This window comes from Lissotriton helveticus, chromosome 7 (assembly GCF_964261635.1).
Source record: "Lissotriton helveticus chromosome 7, aLisHel1.1, whole genome shotgun sequence".
NCBI lineage: Eukaryota > Metazoa > Chordata > Amphibia > Caudata > Salamandridae > Lissotriton > Lissotriton helveticus.
Window position 1 is genome coordinate 314,325,116 of NC_136068.1, and position 20,417 is coordinate 314,345,532.

At 44.5% G+C, this 20,417-nt stretch overlaps 1 protein-coding gene across 6 annotated transcripts in view; it reads left to right on the forward strand.

The window, feature by feature from the left end:
* SGK2 (serum/glucocorticoid regulated kinase 2) overlaps positions 1-20,417 on the forward strand; it is a 448,429-nt gene that overhangs the window by 128,834 nt on the left and 299,178 nt on the right. For 4 of the 6 annotated variants that reach the window (XM_078652126.1, XM_078652129.1, XM_078652125.1 and 1 more), the window contains exon 2: positions 6,199-6,268. The exons of the other annotated variants lie outside the window; for them this stretch is intronic. Coding sequence is in view for 1 of the 4 variants with exons in the window: in XM_078652125.1 (XP_078508251.1) it covers positions 6,199-6,268 (70 nt within the window). In the remaining 3 variants the exon portion in view is untranslated. The remainder of the gene's footprint in view (positions 1-6,198; positions 6,269-20,417) is intronic. 6 annotated transcript variants of the gene reach the window in all.

The window sequence follows — 20,417 nt, forward strand, 5'->3', positions numbered from 1 at the left end:
AGCCAATAGCATACGCCATTTAGGTGAATGTATATAGGATTTATTTTCCCAGTTGTCTTTGGTTTTGTCCAGAGCCTAATTTGTAACAGAATGAGTGCCGGTGCTCAAAGCTCTGCTTCGGGGGTGCTGTTAAAAGTAGTCATACAGAATAACAAGGCTGCGTAGTGTTTCATTTATCTTAGGCCTCTTTACTCCACTACCAGACACTGCTGCCCTTTATCTCATTCTTGCAGTTACCTGCTTTCTCCCTTTTTGCATTTTTTTGGTCTTTCTCTTCCCCTTCTTTCCCGTTTGTGTTTGTCTCCCTCTTGCCCTCCATCAGTATCTGATGAGTACAAATAATTGCCAGTCCCCAAAAATGCGGGTCACACTGGCAACCACTGGCTCAAATTAAGCACTGGTTTTGTATTGAGGATTGCTGCAGTTGATCTGTTTTAATCTTCTTTTTCCTGTTGAGACCTGAGTCCTGTGTTCTAGTGTCTTCTCAATATGGGTTAGCCATCTAAGCGCCGTGATATCACCAGGGATGAGTGTTGCGCTTTATAAGTAAATTAAAGTTAAATTCATGCATGTGGATGTTTTGAGAGGATGAGTTTGTAGAATGCTTTGTAAAGCAAATTGTAAGGCTGACTGATTTTGTTACTTGGTCCAAGAGGTGAGATCAGTAAGAGTTGAGACTACTGTTGATGTTAAATGTGTTCCATTGTCTTTAGGTAGCTGAGATCGGAGTTAGGGGAAGTGTTGGCTCTTCTTATGGGAGGTATGATGATGGTGAAAGAGATGTGATGGTAATGGAGCCTGCAAGACAGTTGTGGTCGGTCTATTCTTGTTCTTTTCTTCTGAATGCTACACCCTTTATTATTAAGCTGTAATTTTAGTCAACAATCAAGATAATGTTGCGCCTAATGATGACATGATCAATGTGGCGAAGTTAGTGCATTGTAATGTTAGATCATTAAGTTGTTACCAACTTTTAATCTACCATGCTAATAACGTGGTGAACCCTATGGCTGATTCCACATTTGATGCAATGCTTCGTCATTGTCACCAGAACCATGAGCGCCAGATGGCATAAGGGGAAGTGTGACCGGAAGATGCCTATCAAGACCCATAATGTCCATCATACATTTCTCTCTACCCCCCCCCCCCCACCCCCCCTACTCAGGGAAAACTGGACAAGGCACGTGATACATGCAACTTGGGGGTAAACCACACTGACGCCAGGCTTCATGATCAAGGTGTTCTGGCTTTAATGCCTTGCTAAATTCTGGTCTGAGCACCCACCACATAGATATGCGGACCCAGGTTTAATTTGTGCCCAAAGAGCAAAATGCCACCTTGGATAGGGTGACCAGGTGTCCCATATTTGTCAGGAAAATCCAGTTTTTTCACCAGGTGTCCCCACAGATGCAAGCAAATTTAGCATGTCACAGTTTTCAGAAAAGGTTGTCTGAAAACCCAGAGGCACATTTTGTGTTCCAAGGCAGTAGTACTACTATGCAGCTATGTTTGCTAGGGTTTTTTTTTGGGGGGGGGGGGGGGAGGGGGGGAGAGAGAGAGAGTCCCAAATCTGGTCACCTTAACCAGGGAAGCTTCAGTATTTTTAGAGTACAGTTAATACTAAAATAAGTTTGGGGAAACAATCAGATTGCTTAATACAAGAACAAAGAAAACAACCTGTAAGTTCACTGGCATCGACGTGGAGTCTTTTGAGAGTGGGCGGGCTGGTGCCACACCAGCCTGGCAAAGACGAGGAAGAAAGGAAGCAAAGGAGGTAAAAGATAACACTTAAGAAAAAATACAAACATTGCTTTCATTTAGCTTCTTTTTGTAGTTTCGGCACTCCATCCGGAATAGGATCAAAAAGAACATGTTCTTAAGTTGACTGCTTTTATAGAAGATAATTGGTTCGGTGTTCATAGTTTAAAGCCAGGATCATCAATGGGGGCCTCCATCACAAAACTGAAGGGCAATAGAGATGTTAATCTAACTAAAATCTAGTGGGGACATTGATACCTTCTTATTTTTCTGCCACCTGATCTCTGGGTCTATGTGCCCTGGCTTGGTATAACATGGAAAAACAAGCTTTTGTTTCAAACAGGAAAATGTCTTTGGAAAGCAACAAGTAGGATGATGTATTATAGTGTCTAGTAGTCCGGTGTTAAACGAATTAACAAATCCAGTACTTTTGTGTTGAAGTCTTCCAGTGAAGCAGATCTGGTGAGTTAGTGAACATGTTTTTATGTCGGTTTCAAAAGCATTTTAATATGTTATAGTTCTATATTTATATTTTTAACAGCTGCTTTTTGCAATTACTTTCTACATCTAGAGACAAATGTATGGAGAGTTACTGCCTCACACCCAGAAACTGTATGAAGCCTTTTTGGATCTGGCCTTTCTGCAAGGTCACCCAGATTTTTACCTTCCTTCCCTTCCCTTGCCTAACCTGTTTTGTTGGCTTTTAGGACTCTGCCCCTTTCCTTACTGACTAATGCTTAGGTTAAGTGCTTGTGCTGTCTCCCTAAAGCATTGTAAAACTGACCTACATCTGATTGTTGTATTTAATTAACTTGTAAATCCCTTTAATTGATACTACCTATATCCAGGGTCTGTAAATGTAATGCTAGTAGTGGGCAGCAGCACTCATTGTGCCACCCACTGTAAAACCTGTCTCCGGCTACCACAGCAGCCTGTAGTGCGTTTTTAAACTGAATATCAACCTGTCAAAATAAACCTTTTGCCAAGCCTAAACCTTCCTTTTTAATACTCCTAAGTTACCCTTAAGGTAGGTTCTAAAGATTCATAGGGTAAGGTGCTTTGTCTTTAAAACGTAGGACATGTGTGTTTAAGTTATGTCCTGACAGTGAAAGACTCCTAAAGTCGTTTTTCTCTTTGTGAGGCCTTACCCTCCCAAAGCTTAACACTGGGTTGCCTTATCACATTTAATAAGTCCTAACTTCAGAATGGGAGCAGTTTGAGATGTACTGCTTACACTCAAATTAATTGTAATTAAAAATCCCCTTTAATGGTGAAGTCGAATTTGAAGTTAGTTTTGAAAATGCCACTTTTAGGAATCGCCATTGTTTTGTCCAACCCAAATGTGCCTTTCTGCTAGTGTCCTGAGTCACATGACTGTGGATGGCTCTTCTGTTAAGCCTTGTGTTTTGCTTCCAGACAGTGAGAAAATGGGACCTGGGTGTAGCTGAGAGTATCTTCTGTCAACACACACAGACACACACTCTTTCTCACACTCTCAAACACGCTCTGTCTCACACACTCTCATACACTCTCCCACACACAGTCACTCTCTCCCACACACTCTCTCTCACAAACTTCCTCACTCTCTCTCTCGCACTTGCCCACACTCATACACACACACACACACACACACACACACGCACTCACACACCCTCCCCTAGGCTTCTAGCTCTCAATTCTGGACTGCAGCAGCGGGGAGTCAGACCGGTGTGGGAGGAAGAATACAGAGTGCTGGACGGCTCTGAGCTGCAGAGGGCGCAAAGCAGAGTGTCTCCACGCTTTGGGTGAAGTGGGGGCCAGTGAAAGATGGCAGGAGTTGGTCTGCCGACAGTGACTTGGTCTGCATTTTTGTTACATACTCTGTTTCCGACTTCATCATTTTGTAGAAACTTCACGAAAGCATTAAAAAGTCTACTTAATTTAATGCAAGCACTGGCAAAGTCTATCTGAAAATGCATGCCAGATCATTTGGTTATGCTAATGTTTTTTTCTACTCTGTTGGTCCACTCAGCCTACTTGTCAACTCACCTGCATTTACTTCTATTATCCTCCCAACCCACAAACAAAATGCCTAAAAAGACTTCAATAATGTCAATGTTTTTCCAAACCTGTATGGCCTTGTTATGTAGGGTTAAATCTCCATGAGTCTTAATTTAATCGCCCTCTTAAATGACTGACACTACACACAGTTTAGTCAACATATTAACAGGTATGACCATGCATCCTTGAACTACCCAACAATCTAACTGGAGACCATTATGATGTATCGAGAAGGGACAGCCAGGCAGGGAATACAAAAATACTGACCATTTGTTTGTTTTGCTATTGAAGAACTGCCAAGGCGTGGCTGGGAGTCAGGAGTCATCTCGGCTCCCGGTCCACGCGCTTTATCTGGGCAATTATCGGCGGCCCCCTCAAGGCGGAATCGTCGGTAAAAGAACCTACCAGCGTCGGATGTTGTGAGGCTCCGGTGGAATGTATTTTGCTCTCTCGGGAGCGTCTGCACTGGCCTAACTCTGTTGCGACTTCTCCGGGAAGAAAATCCAGCGAGGGCTAAGATGGCGGCCGGAGTCCACCTTCGACGAGAGACGGCTCGACCCCTCTGAACAGCGTGGCCTCCACAGACGCTATGAACACACCAGCACCTTGAGGAACGCAGCGGTGAGCCCCGCAAAGCGTGCTCGGGGTTTCTGGAGGCAGTGGATTCTGCGGCGCTGTGTATCCTCATTGCCTGACCTCAACAATCCAGCGAGGGACAAGATGGCGGCCGGAGCCCGCCCGTGATGAGACAGCCCGACCCCTCTGAGAAACATCACTGCTACTGACACTCCTGAACCTTGAGGATCCAAGATGTGAGCCCCGCGAAGCGCGCTCGGGGTCCCTGGAGGCGGTGGAGTCTGCGGCGCTTTACATCCTTAAATGCTTGACTTTAACATGGCGGCCAAAATTGCCCTCAAATGCGCCTGGAACTGAAGCTCCGTGTCCACCCTGCTCTCCAGGCTACAGAAGGGATTTTTGCAGCACCACACTCCGGAATAGAGAGAGTGTTCCAGCGCCGGAATTTGGTTGGAGGTGCATGGGCATAATATCAATGCCCTAACTTGTGTAGCTGGCCCTGAAATTGGAATTTTTGGTTGCAAACACCGGTGAGCAAGATTGCGACTGCCCCCAAACTGTCTGGTTGCGGATCACCCTAAATGTTAATTTGTGACTTTGCCAGCGGCTGGTTGCTGAACCTTTACAAGCACCCTTAAAAGCAGGCATCAGGCCGGACAGGGCACTCCTATGAGACTTGGAGAATCATTTGACCATTTTGCGGCTGTTCTCTGCAGTTTTTTCCCTGGTCCCCGGCCCGTCATCTTGTCCATTCCCTCGTCTTTTTACCCTTTTCCCTCTTTTCCCCCTTGAGGATCCTCAAATGTTTCTTCCCCTCTCTGTTTTGCCTTTTCTCCATACCCTCGAATCCCTCCCACCCTCCCTTGGTGTTGTGACTACTCCCCCCCCCTCCTACCCCACTTAATGGAACTCTGCCTGAGGAATTCTACTATGTTTGTATATTTATGTATATAGGGATAACTCTAATCACTAGTATAGGCATATAGGCAGTAGACCTTTGTACCATCTACCATTCCTAGGTGACTCTTAGAGTATATCCATTCATATCCCTTCCCTTTGTATATAGAGAACTCTAATCACTAGTATATGCAGTAGACCTTTGTACTCTCTATTCCTTTGTGACTCTTAGAGTATATCCATTTGTATCTCCTCCTTATGACTTTACATCTTGTACATTTGCAATTTTTTTCTGTTTGTATCCTTTATGTAACGCATGTAATCTAAAGTCCTTATGTTTCTCAACTGGTTCTTATGTAAAGCGCTCTGACACCTTCGGGTAAAGTTCGCGCTATATAAAATCGCATAAATAAATAAAAATACATATACAACGTTGTTAATATCAAAAACTCTCTTGGCTAACGCCAGAGTCTAACGAGAAAAGAATTAACTTGGGAGGGTGAGGCACCGTGACCGAATGGAGGTACTTCTTCCTCCCAATATATGCACTTCTCGGGTCAGCCGCTGCCCACGGCAACACCGCAAACTTATTTAGTGCTTTCGTCTGTCCTTTCTCCAGACACCGGCGAATGTGTGCGTCTGGTGGAAACTGTGCTGCAATATAATGTCGCCTTTAAGCCTGATATTCTCTCACCCAGAGGGCGCCTGTCTTTCCAGGGAGAGGGTCCCCCATGTGCGCACAAGCTGAGCACTGTATCTCCCCTGCCTATCGCCAGCGTCCCAGGTGAAGGCCGAGGTGTTGGGTTTCAAAGGACAGGGAGGGCGAGGGAAAGAAAACTGCCTGTGCATCGGAAAAGGAAGGAGTTCAAAGTGTGCCCTCAGTGCCTGCTGCTGCCTCTTCTCAAAGGCGTCTTTTTTCTCCCTCAGAATACCTGAAGCGGGGGCGAGAGAAGCTATCGCAGAAGGCGAAGAAGCCTGGCTCCAAGCTCTGCACTTAGTAAGTATGAAAACTAAGATCTTAAAGTGAGGAGGGAAATGCTTTAAATCAGCAAGTGCGGTCGGACAGTAGCTGCACTAAGGTGATCTGAGAGGGAGGTGAGCCAGCACTGCTCAGCAGGGCTGCAGTACTTTGAATGGGAGATTACATGCACTTCCCGGGGGCAACCCGGTGCTGTGGGAGGGGGTGGTTACAAAACTTTGCACTGGTATGTGCACCTTTGCACCGGTCATGTGTCGGCAGAGTTCGTCCTATATGCAAATTTTGATTATGTAAAGCAAGAAGCAATTTTCAAGGGTTTCGGTACATGTAAAAGCCAGTTTGGCATGTCTGGCTAACGCTGTACTCGGCATGCATCGAAGTGCTCTCCAGTTTGGCAGATGAGAGCTCAGGCACAGGTAGATACTTAAGTTTGCTCAGGATCACACAGCTTAGTTTGCAAAACTGGCATCGGCTGTCTAGCACCCATTCCTTAGCCACTAGACAACAGTTCATGTCTTGCTGTTGGAAGTAGGTTTTAATAATTCATTATATGGCTCGCGGATTTAATTCTACATTGAGTTATATATTATTTCTGTGTGAAATACTAAATATTTGTGCAATACTTAAGGAATTAGGAGGTGTGTTTGTGTTGATGAACCAGCAGAGCTGAACGACCGATTCCGTGTCAATGTTTCCACACTGTCCTAGGAAAGGATCTCATCAGGTGGTCTAGGGCGGAAGAGAGTAGTCTTTGAACCTTCCTCACCGATGCACCAATCCCACCCTGATTTAGAGAGCCAGTAAGATTGCCTGCTACTCAGGTCTCTGTGTAACATGCAGGAAAGGAGTTCTAATCCTATCACCCACCTAATCACCCTTTTTAGGTCGCGTATGAGTCGGCTTACATGCGCTGACTGGGAGTCTATTGTTCTTAAAAAGAAAACAAACAGTTAAAGGGCCTAGAGCCCACCCTTGCTTACCATTGGTTGCCTTGAAAGTCACTCATTTCCTGGCTTCTTATTCTCATTTGTCCAGTCCTTTAAGGCATCTACCTCCTGGCTTTCACTTTCTTCTAGTTTGCCTTCGTGGGTCCGTCCATACCTTGGAGCATGGCCCAACTACAGCTTCCTGCGGCGGTGCGGCCAGTGACCTTCCACTGGCCACACACTTCTGAAGGTTTTCTAGCACTATATACGAATGTATGTGTTTTCAGTCAGTCTCCTCTGCGTCGTCATGCTATCACCATCCCATGTAGTTCACTGCCCTTCTAACCCATCCTTGCTCGTACATTTTTATGCCCTTGTAGAAATTATCTGAGTTCTTAACGCTACGCTATGGTATTCGACTGTTGGTCGCAACGCACACAAGGTGTCAGGGCAGTAATTGCCTGAACTCATTGCACTAGAAGCAAAGGTTGGCTAATATGTGACGGTACCCTGAAAACTCTGCAACCCACATTAACCATGGATGCATTCAGATTCCACTAAATGGACTTTCATAGTGTGGTTGCTAGCAGTTCTATGCAATGATTCTTCTAATGTGTTCTAGTAAAACCTGAACAGTCATGGAATATGTTACTTTCTCTACTGACCTTTTATCAAATAATTTACAACTTAACATCAAGGACATTGGAAGCTCCCAAATAAAATAGTAATTTCAAAAATCCTCTACATAAGATCAACTTTTTGTTCTTAATGTACAAAATGTCGACATAGTTTTATCACGAGAGAATCAGATTTCGGCTCCTGTTTTTTGTACCTCCCATAAAAAGAAACTATGCTGTGGCATTATGGTGCCAAACAGCATTTGCAGCAGGGCTCCCTCCAGCACTGGTGTACTTGTCGGACCAATTGTTTAACTGACCACTGCTCCTCTGATGTGACTGCAAATGGTACCTCTGCTTTCCAATCAAAACACTGCAGGGACCCCATCTACTTGACATGGCCCATGATTTCCTTGGCACCTATCTCAACAGATCATTTCAGATTGACTTAGACAGCATTCGTGTATTCTTTTTTTTTTTTTTTTTTTTTTTTTTTTCCTTTTTTAAATATTTCACAGTGACGAGATTTTTTTGATTAGTGATAAAAAGTGTAAAGTGAAGTGTGAAAAGATCAATGTGAAATTTTTCAAATTTTTCTTTAGCATCCATGTTAAGTGATGCATTATGTGAGGTCAGTGTGATTCAAACAATTCGTCACAAAAACCTTTTGAAGTTAATCATTTTGATGGAACATAGAAACGTGAATAATAAAAAACATTCTTTGCCTGATCCCAAGACCACACCCAAAAGGCTGAGATTATGAAGCAGAGAGGCGGATACAAATAATTTTGTTTCCCTGGTATTTGCATTAGAAAGGATCATTTCTTGGGCCTGGCATACCAAAAAGTTGAGAAATGTTAACTGTTGCTTACAACAGAGGCAATGTCGGTTCCCAAATGGTGAAAAGCAGCCTAGGAATACATGTATTTACATGCTACACTTTGGGACCTGAATGGATCGAAGGCACTCGCAATTTTTGGCAGATAAGGAAAGCAGGCACAGGAGAGTACTTGAGTTGCCCAGCATCACAAGATGCATTCCATGCGGTAGCTGAGATTTGAACCCACACCTTAGGCACTGGTTACCCTTATGTGCGCTTCTTCTAGTGCATAAGAGCACATTAACTCCTGCATTTGGCCCACTCCAACAATCCTCCAGATCATTATTATTTACATCACAAATATGAGGCATGGGCAACATTTGTGATTGTAGGTCACATTTTATTTAGCATGCATGATTTGCACATGCCCCTTTGACACAGGGCCATAAATCATTTTGCAGGGTCTGTCAAATCGCGCCCTGCCATAAATCAATCACTGGTTAGTCATAAATGATGTCCCAAATCATTTCTCTCATAATCATTACTAACCAATCGTTACTAAGACACATACATGTTAACTCAGGAGGTAAAGCTGTTCTCTGAGCTCGGTTTTCCTCTGGCCGTGGGGGCGGGGTAGCTTCTCAGCTGTTAGGCTCAGCTCAATCCCTTGTATTTCCATTTGTGCCCCGCCGTCCGGCGGGTTCAGGCTACGAGAGCTGTGCTCCATGTTCCCCCCCCCTATCAGCAGTCTTACCAAGCTGTAAGGCATCCCCAGGTAAGGAGCATCCATCATCCACCTCGACTGGGTGTGACCTTTTTCCAACACTTGCTCCTTGTCTTAACGCCTTTCCAGGTTGCCTCCGAATGCTGCACTACGACTTTGTCTCTTCCTTAGGTGTGGGTGTTGAGCAATGCCCGCTCTTCATTGATGAGTGAAGCTTGGGGAAGCACTGCTTATATTCTTCACCGTAACCTTTTGTGTGCCCCTCATAGGACCATTTAAATAAGGCCCCCCTTCCCAGCTCCTGATTGGCCCCTAGAGGTTTGCTCCTTTTTGGTCTCTTATGGTGCTCTCCTGGCACCAAAAAGAGGGAGGGCTTCCCTGTGGTATCTTAGTTCTGAGCTAGAATCTAGGACTTAATTTATTCCAAGAATGTGTTGGGAGGAGCTACTGCTGGCTGATCTTATGGATAGGACATTTCCTGTGTACCACTGAACTTAATTAAATACATGTATCTTCAAACTACAGTCGACACATTCAGCTTCACCCTGGTGATGAGCAGCTGGTCAACTACAACTCCTACTTTGAAGAGGATAAGCTTTTCTATGTTGGGTTTGGTATAACTTTTCAACAGTTGACATTTTCACTCCACTTGGCACGCAGGAGGAAACCTGTAAACTATCACTTAATCTATAAATGTGGTAATCCCAGGTACTGTGTGTGTGAAGGGGAGAAACACGCTGTGACTAAGGGCTTTTGCTGAGACATTTGAGGCTTTTTATTTTCTAGGGTGGCGCACGCAAATTTGTGTTGTCTCTCCAATCATACCCATTAAATTGTGCTCAACGAAAATGTTATCCCCGTAATGTGGAAACGGAGGTGTGTACCACTAACTCTGAGGGAGTCGATACTCTATAAACTTAATAAATTAAAAAGAGCTGGTATCATACTGAAAACAGAAGCAACAGACTGACTTGTCCAAGTAGTCCTTGCATGCAAAGCCTCTGGAGAAGTGAGGCTCTGCATGGCTTTGATAGTCCTTAACAGAAGCGTAGTGGTGGATAAGTATCTGCTTCCAAACATTGCGGAGATGCCTGATCAACTTTAGGGCGTTGTTATATTTTTTACTTTAGATCTCAGGGCTGCATATCATCAAACTGGATGTTTTTCAGAGGACCATAGAGGATGTTTTGGGAGGATTACCTGGAGTTAAATTTTACCAGGGTTATATATTGATTTATGGATCTTCCCACGAACAGCATGAATGCACGTTGAGGTCGGTTTTTAGAGAGGTTTAGAGAAAGGGGCCTTACTTTAAGGGAAGTTGAGTGTAAATTCAATCTCTCTGAAATTGAGTATCTAGGTCATAAATTAACTAAAGAGGGAGTCTAACCCAAGGAACATTTCGAGAAAACTATTGAAAATCTCCCCATTCCAAGTTATAAAGAGGACTTGGTCAGTTTCTTAGGGATGACTAAGTGTTACAATAAATGTGTGCCAGATTTTGCCAGTAACACTCCTACTCTTGGACTGCTTTTAAAGAAAGGTTTGTGATTTTCATGGTCACCCCAATGAATTTCAGGACATAGTGCTTTGAATAGCGTTCCCTCTGTACAGGGTTTTGACACTACACAATAGTCCATTCTAGTCACTCATGCTAGTTCTAAGCGGTTGGGTGCTGTACTCAAGCACGTGAAGGATGGTAGAGAAGAGACCATGATGTTTTTGTCTAGAGCATTGGAGGGTCCTGAAAACCACTACTCCGTTATCGAAAGGGAAGCCCTGTGCATATATTGGGCTGTTAGAAAATTAAGTAGGTTTCTCTGGGGCATGACTTCTGTTGCGAGAACTGAACACAAACCCCTAAAGGATATTTTTTCCAAGAAAAATATAGATGCCATTTCTTCCAGGATTTCTTATTGGGTCATTGCTTTGTGGGACTATGATTTTTAAAGTTGAATACATACCTGATAAGGAAAGAACAGCAGCTGATTGCCTTTCGCGATTAGTTTTGAAGCAATCGGAAGGTCAAACTGAGACAAAGGATGATCAGGAGGACTTCGATGAATTTAAAGTGTGAAGTTACTGAAGGTGTAGTCCGTGAAGTAGAGTGGAAAACTATGTTGAGTGATGAAGTGATCAAACTGGTCACTATGGGTTGGAGCATGAAAAGAGAAGTGGGCGAAGAAATACTTGAATGTGAGAGGAGCTGTCTGTGAGCGATGATTTATCATGGAGAAGCACAAACGTAGCTGCTCCTGTTCTGATCGGGGGAAGACTTATTAATTTGGGACATCGAGGCCACTAATGCATTTTTTTTTTAAAAACGAAAGGATCAGGCTATATGTTTGGTAGCCAGGTATTGTCACTTGTTACGTCTCATAGGAGACCGTGCATGCGCTTTTGACAAATGTTCTTTTTTTTTTTTCAAACATGAAGTCTTAAAATGGTCTTTTAGATCACCCTTTACTCACCATTGGTTGGCTTCATTGTCACTCATATCCTTGCTTCTCATTAGTTAGCGCCTATCATGTTCATTTCCTCTTTGTGTATTTGTTCCTTTGGTGGAGCATGGCCCAAGTACTGATTATTGTATTCATTGGTGTCCTTCTGGTGGGTTGCGCTTGGATTGAGGTACTTTTTTTGCCCTCCCTTCTCACACTGTTGCAGTAATCTTTCCTGCCCCACATATGCAATATCTATTGGCTTTGTCAATGCTTTCTAGCCATGTTGTAGAGCAGCACGGTTAAAAGGAATACAAAACAAAAACACCACAATGACACAGCCATAGCGCTTTTTTAAGCTTTCAGCCATGCTGAGGTACAACATGGCTATAAAAAATATAATAATTCAGAAAGACAATAGATCTTCCATAGTCAAGACCTATTGATTTTGCCAATGGGTTTTTCCCTTCTGAGGTGACTTGAAGTCTTTACCATTGAGCTATTCAGCAGCTATAACTAAGGAAGAACTCAGTGCGAAGTGTGCTTTCTATTTTTTTTTCTTATATCTTCTTGTGGTGGAGGCAGTGATCATTTTGTTTCTAGAAATGGTATGGCGAACCCCAACTAATTTTGCACATTTCTAAGATCCTACAAACTGCTGCTCACAATTACTTTGTTGGCATGGTTGAATTTGAGTAATGATGTAGGTATGATGGAGTTGTAACCAATGAGTCACTACAGTCTCATCCTAAAAAAAAAAGTTAAACAGCTTCTACCCCATACCTCCTCTATTTATAAGCTTAGTTTGATGCATGCATGCTGATGCCATACAAGGCATCAAGACCTGAAATGGAAGGATTAAAGTTCCATTATGAAGGCAGTGATTATCCAGAAGGTCGTTGTGGGGTTAACTGGCCTTGGGTGAGTAGTGAATGCAAATGTATTTTTTTTTTTTTTTTTTTTGGAATGAATTTATTTGCATTTTTTTAATCCTATTGCAAAATCACATCAGATAGACAAAACATCTTGTTTCAGTGTTCATTACAGGTACAGCGAGGTCAGAGAATACTAGTACACAAACAATCAAAAACAACCGATAGTGTCTCGCCCCCCTCTCGATCTACTGCGAATTTGTGAGCGTCAGGCCATAGGAGGTCAGCCATGGCTTCCATATTTTCCAAAACTGTTTGGGCCACCCGCTGGCTTTGTATGTTGTCTTCTCCCCCAACATATACATGTCCAGCCCTCTCCGCCATTCCTCCTGTGTTCAATTAGTATCCGCCCCCCAAGCCCTCGCCATGTCTCTTTTGGCCACTACCAGACACAGCTGGAGCAGTATCAGCTTTACTTTGGGGAGATCGATCTCTGTGGGTATACCCAGCAGAATAAACACAGGGTCTGGGGGTATTAATTCATGCAATATAAGCTCCAATTACTTCAGAAGTATGGCCCAGTATCGCAGAGCATGTGTGCATCCCCAAATAGTGTGAAAGAAGGTCCCTTCCATATTCTTACATTTCAGGCAGGTGGGGGACTCCGCTCTAACCATCTTATGCAGTCGGGCTCTGTCATAATACATTCTGTGTAAATATTTAAACTGAATCAATCGCAGCCGCCATTTGATGGCCACCTCCCTCCGGTGCATCCGGGCCATTTCCCAGTCTAGATCTTCTAGGTCTCCCAGATCCGCCTCCCAGTGAAGTCTCAGTTTCCGCAATGGGTCGGGTGTATTATTCATGATTGGCTGATAAGTCTATGACACTGCTTTCTCTCCAATGTCTCCCATCAAAAGTCACTCTTCTAACGGGGCATACTCTGGGAGTCCCTCCATATCAATATGTTGTGCCCGCCAGGGATGCCTCAGTTGCAGATACTTTAAAGTGTTGCGTCTTGTTCATGTCGTGTTCTAGTTGGAGGTGCGGGAACGTCACCAGCTCTTTACGATATATTATGTCCTTAAGCTGGGAAATACCAACCAGATCCCACTTCTGAAAGCCTTTCAGCTTGACAAATTCCTTAAGCCGCGTTCCCACCCAAAGCGGGGTTTCCTTGGTCACCCGATCTTTCTATTTCATGCGCCTCTCTGCCTTTTTCCATGCCATTATCGCTATTTGTGTGGCCGGTAACAATTTTGCAACACCCTTGCCTCCGTAAAGGTAATGGGCGTATGACCTGTAGAGAAACTGAGTATGCTCAAGCGCATATGCCGGCTGATGCCTCTCGCCAAAGGCCCATTTGTTGATTACTATCAAGTGAGCAATGCAAATGTATTCTTAGTCTTTTGAGGGTAATCTCCTTCACTACGCACCATATTCCCATTATATCTGAAACCAATCCAGACCCTAGATGGGTACCTTTTTGCGTCTTCATCACACTTTAACCTGGAAGTATTTTCAGGGATCTTTTCATGCAGTCGTATAGTTACTGAACTCAGTTGGCAACAATAACATCTGCAGGACTTTTTTCTTGGTGATATAAAGGAAATATGAAGTGCAGTTGAGGTATATAATGTAGGTCTGTGAATCTACCAGGAGTCCTGAAGTTATATGAACACTGGGACCTCCTTAGGTGTATATTAGGAACCAGAAAAGTTAGGTCCACATTTCGTCTATCAAACCCCAAAATGTGAATGCTTATCTTGTAAAGGACCTTCACTCTATATTGTGCAATGGAATTTAGAGAAACAAAATTACACATTATGGATGTCAGTGGTTGGTGGAGCATTGCGGGTGAAGCTTGGTGGTGTTGCATTTGTGTTGTGGTAGTACTATGACACTGTTCAGTGTTTTTACTGAGTGGTGGTGTGCTGTCATTTTGCATCTTGTTGCTGCTTAGTGTATGTGCGTGGGTGTTTGATGTCCTGGTTCCCTTATTTCTGCTGGGGTTGTATTCATTTACATGCAACCACGAGTAGACCCAACAGGGAGAATGCTCGTAAGTGTTGAAGTGCTGTTTAAGTGTTTTATGAATGGATGGATGTCACATCCTTTACATTGACAAAAATTGGTGATAGGGGTGCACTGCGTTTGATTAAAGAGATTTCCTTAAGTCTTTGAGTTGAAGGTGAACAAGTTGGGTGCACTCTCGGGTGGCGTCTCCGTCTGGCGCCTATGGTATATTAATAAATAGTGTACGCATTAAAATGGGTGTGCATCCCGATGAGGCACTCCTGGTTGGTTCTTGAAGAGATTCCAAACTTAGTCGAGGAAGTAGTTTGTATATTTATTTATTTGCACAAGTTATATCTTCATGATATTAGTAGCATATCAGGAAAGTTCATGGCAATATCATGATGTAATCATTTAATGAAGACACCGATGCATTTCGGGCGAGATGCCCTTTTTTAAGGAGTACTGAAAGAAGAAGAAGAAAAGGATATAGACTGTCTGAATGGTCTAACAGGTGGTGATGGTTAAGCGGTGAAGTGTGTTTAAAAAAATTATTCAAACAGTGCTCGGAACTGTGGAGGATGACTGTGAAGTGTGTTATTTTAAAAAAAATTATTCAAACAGTGCTCGGGGAACAGTGCGGGACGTGTGGATTAATGGCGTACCAAAACGCACCGTGTTTAGAAAGTTGTTATCAGCTAATGGGGAAGGTAGAGCTGAGGAGTATCTTACTCGTTACGGAGATGATGGTGGGAGTGACGTGAGTTGGGGAGGTAAAATGGGTGCTGTATAGATTGCCTGCGTGCTCGGAACTGTGAAACGGGAAACTTACTTCATGGCGCAAAACGCCGTGATCCTGAAAACGAGTCAGCGTGTGTTCGGGTTCCAGGTTAGGGTAGCGAGTGAACGCTAAGGTAAATGCTCGTGGAGCATGGTGATAGAAAGTGGACTAACGCGATGTGGGAGAAAGATTAACATAGAAAAACGGCAGAGTAAAATGAATTAAGTGGCGGGGGCCATCTTGGGTGTGAGGTAAAGTAAGGAAGAAGGTAGAGAGTTCCAAGGGGAAGTGGAAGAAAGCGCAAAGAGCAATGCTTAACAGTGTCAATGAAATATCATAACAAAGACGTCAGAATTATAGGTAACAACTGAATTCCGTACGGTCATTTAGTCCATGTGGTTTCAATGTTTGCAAGCGATAAATCCATTCTAATTCCCTTTTAAGGAGGAATTTGCAGTTGTCAGTTCCTTCTGTCTTCATCACAGTTTCCAATACGATGAATTGCAATTGAGCGATTGTGTGATGAAATTCATGGAAGTGGGTTGCAACATTGGAGTTGTCATTTTTGTTCCGGATATTGGATTTATGCTCATTAATGCGCACTTTGATCTTTCTCTCAGTCTTGCCTACGTACAATTTGCCGCAGGGACATTTAATGGCATAGATTAAATTCATAGAGTCACAAGTAGCATTAACATTCAATTTGATTGTGTAGCCTTTCATAGGGTGTCTGATATTATTCCCTTTGATTATACAGTTAGTTATTGCAATTCATGCATGGCCGAGTTCCTTTGTTGTCTTTGAAGATAATAGGTTTTTTGGTGAGTATTTCCTTGATATTGCTACTGCGAGTGTAAGCAAACAAAGGTTGTGTCTTAAAGATGTCCCTGAAGTCAGGTTCCATTTGTAAAATGGGCCAATGGTTAAGAATGATCCTCTTGAAAATTGCACTAGCCGTCGAATATTTAGACACCAACACCATGCGTTGGTCTGTTTGTTTGATGCTTTTAATTAAAGTTTCCTGTATGTTTATGGTTGCGACTCGTGTGATAGCGTCCTTTAAGATGGTGTAAGGATAGCCTCTTTGTTTGAAGCGATCATGCATTTCTTTAATCCTTAGTTGGAACATGTTTTCGTCGGAAACAATACGTTTCACACGTAGCATTTGTGAAAACGGTAAATGCTTCTTGAGTGATCCCTGATGGAAACTTGTGTAGTGTAGGGTGTTTCGATCTGTAGGTTTCCGATAAAGATCAGTGGTGAGCCCTTGGTCGGTGATCTTAATGTTAACATCTAGAAAAGAAATGTCTGTTTCGCTCATATGCCAGGTCAGTTTGATTCTCTCATTTTTTGTATTTAGATCAGTGAGTGCGTTAGTAAGGGAATCTTTGGTATCCGTCCACATGAAAAAGAGATCGATGTATCTGACGTACATCTTGATTTTGTCATAGGAGTCCGTGTTACCATATATGTGCAAGTTTTCGAAGTTTTGCATATAGATATTTGCATACGTAGGAGCCGCACAGTTTCCCATCGCCATTCCGGATAGTTGAAGGTACCAGCTGTTGTCTTGTTGAAAGTAGCTATGGTATAATGTATAGATCATGAGGAATGTTTGCATAGACGTGTCGATTCCACTGTGGAGAATGGCTTGTTATATAGCTTCAATACCCCCTTGATGGGGTATAGAGGTGTAGAGTGAACTAACGTCAGCTGTACATAATACCAACGATTCAGTCACATCGATGTGAATTTCTGCGAGTTTCTGTAGAAATTCGGTGGTGTCTTTGATGTAACTGGCCATTTTGATGACCAGAGGTTGGAGATACTTGTCGATAAATTTACCCACTGGTTCGTGTATGGATCCTCGAGTTGAGACAATGGGCCTAAAAGGTGGGTTGTGCAAGTTCTTATGAATCTTGGGAGACATGTGGATTGAGGGACTCTTGGGATATTCTCTTAGCAAGTAGTTCTTGGTGCGATTTTCTATGATGCCTGCTTCATGCGCTTTCAATACAATGGTTTGCAGAATGGTTTGGAATTCCCTGGTCGGGTTATCATCAAGTTTCATGTATGTGTTCACATCCTGGATATGTTCATATAGGCGCTTATTGTACATGCTGGTGTTAAGGATTACAAGAGCACCACCCTTGTCGGCTTTGACACATTTGATGTGTGGGTTGTTTGCAAGGCTCTTTAAGGTGTCTAGATCCTTTTGTGTGATGTTTTTATGTCTAATGGTTTTCTTGAGATTGATTTTGGACAAGTCGTTGCGAACCAAATTTTCAAAAAGGTCGATGCACTTGTGGCTGGTTGGTGCCTGATATGTACTGGGTGGTCGTAAACCCATGAGTTGATCTTGTTTTGCTAATGTGTTAGGAGGTAACACGTTATCAAAAAAGTGACGTAATTTGAGTTTACGTATGAGTTTAAAGGTACTGACTTCAAGTTCCAAAAGATTGGTTTGGGCGGTCGGGATGAATGACGTGCCTTTTTCAAGTAAATTCATTTGGTGACTTGATAGAACCGTGTCCGGATATTCCGGATCTCCGACCGACCCCTGCCCTCACCACGTCTTCAACAAAGCCGACGCTGTCATCGCACCCCACCTGCGGGACATCATCAACACCTCATTCGAAACCGCCACCTTCCCCGAGAGCTGGAAGCACGCCGAACTCAGCGCTCTACTCAAGAAACCTACAGCAGACCCCACCGAACTCAAGAATTACCGCCCCATCTCTCTACTCCCGTTTCCAGCCAAAGTCATCGAAAAGACCGTCAACAAACAGCTGGCCGCCTTCCTCGAGACGAATGGATCCCTCGACCCATCGCAGTCCGGATTCCGTGCCAACCACAGCACCGAGACCGCCCTCATCGCCGCCACTGACGACATCCGAGCCCTGATGGACAACGGAGAAACAGCGGCCCTCATCCTCCTAGACCTCTCCGCGGCCTTCGACACCGTCTGCCACCGCACCCTAGTGCAGCGCCTCAGCAACGTCGGAATCCAGGAAAAGGCACTGGAATGGATCGTCTCCTTCCTCGACGGAAGAACACAAAGAGTCCGCCTACCACCGTACAAGTCAGAGGCCACCGAAGTCATCTGCGGCGTCCCCCAAGGATCCTCGCTGAGCCCTACTCTCTTCAACGTCTACATGAGCCCCCTCGCGGCCATCGCACGCCATCACAACCTCAACATAATCTCCTACGCCGACGACACTCAGCTGATCCTCTCCCTGACCAACGACCCCGCCGCCGCCAGAGCCAACCTGCACGAAGGGATGAAAGAGGTAGCCGAGTGGATGACGACCAGCCGACTGAAACTGAACTCAGACAAGACGGAGGTCCTCATCCTGGGCTCCTCGCCCTCCGCCTGGGACGACTCCTGGTGGCCCCCCGCCCTGGGCACCGCACCCAAACCGACGGACCACGCACGCAACCTGGGCTTCATCCTGGACTCCTCCCTCTCCATGACCAGACAAGTCAACGCCGTCTCCTCATCATGCTTCAACATCCTACGCATGCTTCGGAAGATCTTCTGGTGGATCCCCACAGAGACCAGGAAGACCGTCACCCAGGCCCTCGTCACCAGCCGACTGGACTACGGCAACGCACTCTACGCCAGAACCACCGCCAAGATCCAGAAGAGACTTCAGCGCATCCAGAACGCCTCAGCCAGACTCATCCTCGACATCCCACGACACAGCCACATCTCCGGACACCTGAGAGACCTGCACTGGCTCCCGGTCAACAAGAGAATCACCTTCCGCCTCCTTACCCACGCACACAAAGCCCTCCACGATCAAGGCCCGAGCTACCTCAACAACCGCATCAACTTCTACGCTCCCAAACGCCACCTCCGATCTGCCAGCCACGCCCTCGCCGCCGTCCCACGCATCCGCAGAGCCACCACAGGAGGAAGGTCCTTCTCCTACCTGGCCGCCAAGACCTGGAACTCCCTCCCGGCCAACCTGCGCCTGACCCAGGACCACCTCGCCTTCAGGAAGAAGCTCAAGACATGGCTGTTCGAGCAGTAGCGGCACCGCCCCCCCCCCCCCCAAGCGCCTCGAGACCCAATGGGTAGGTAGTGCGCTCTATAAATGTCTGTGATTGTGATTGTAATGACTAGGTGGTCTTTTTGGGTTTTGTGTCTTTCTTGGTCACTGTGCTCCGAGTGGTAGGAGGACTTTTTTCCTTTTCCTTTCTTTTTGCTCCTCCTGGGTCTTCTGTTGTTTCTTGGCCTGATTCTAAAAAATGAACCGAGGTAGATTGTTGTCCTGCTGAAGATTGTTGTCCTGCTGAAGAAGTGAGAGTGTCTCTCCTAAATTTTCTCACCTTGCGTTTGGGTGATGGATGTTTGAATGTGAACTCAGTGATTTACTAACACCTGAAGAACTCACCAAAACACTGGAAGACATCAAGGAAACGCTCGATAAACATAGCAAAGACATTAACGAACGCAAGGTGAGAAAATTTAGGAGAGACACTCTCGATTATAAATTGGACGAAGTCTATACCTGGGCCGACGTCTATGCCCAACGCCGCCACAATAAACCTTACACATCGGAGTCTTCATTAAATGATTACATCATGATATTGCCATGAACTTTCCTGATATGCTACTAATATCATGAAGATATAACTTGTGCAAATAAATAAATATACAAACTACTTCCTCGACTAAGTTTGGAATCTCTTCAAGAACCAACCAGGAGTGCCTCTCATCGGGATTCATGCGTACACTACTTATTAACATCCTTTACATTGACATGACCTTGAGTTTGACATAGCCTTTGCCACAACATGGCACGCTCACTGGTATAACTCTTCTCCAGGCAGTGACCCTAAAGCCCTGTCGGCCGAAGGCAAATGATTGTCATTGAATTGTTAATGTAAATTTGTCGAGGAAACTAAGGACTGTTCACATGTGATAATGGCTGTCGATGTGAAAAGGCTGCTCATTGTTATTA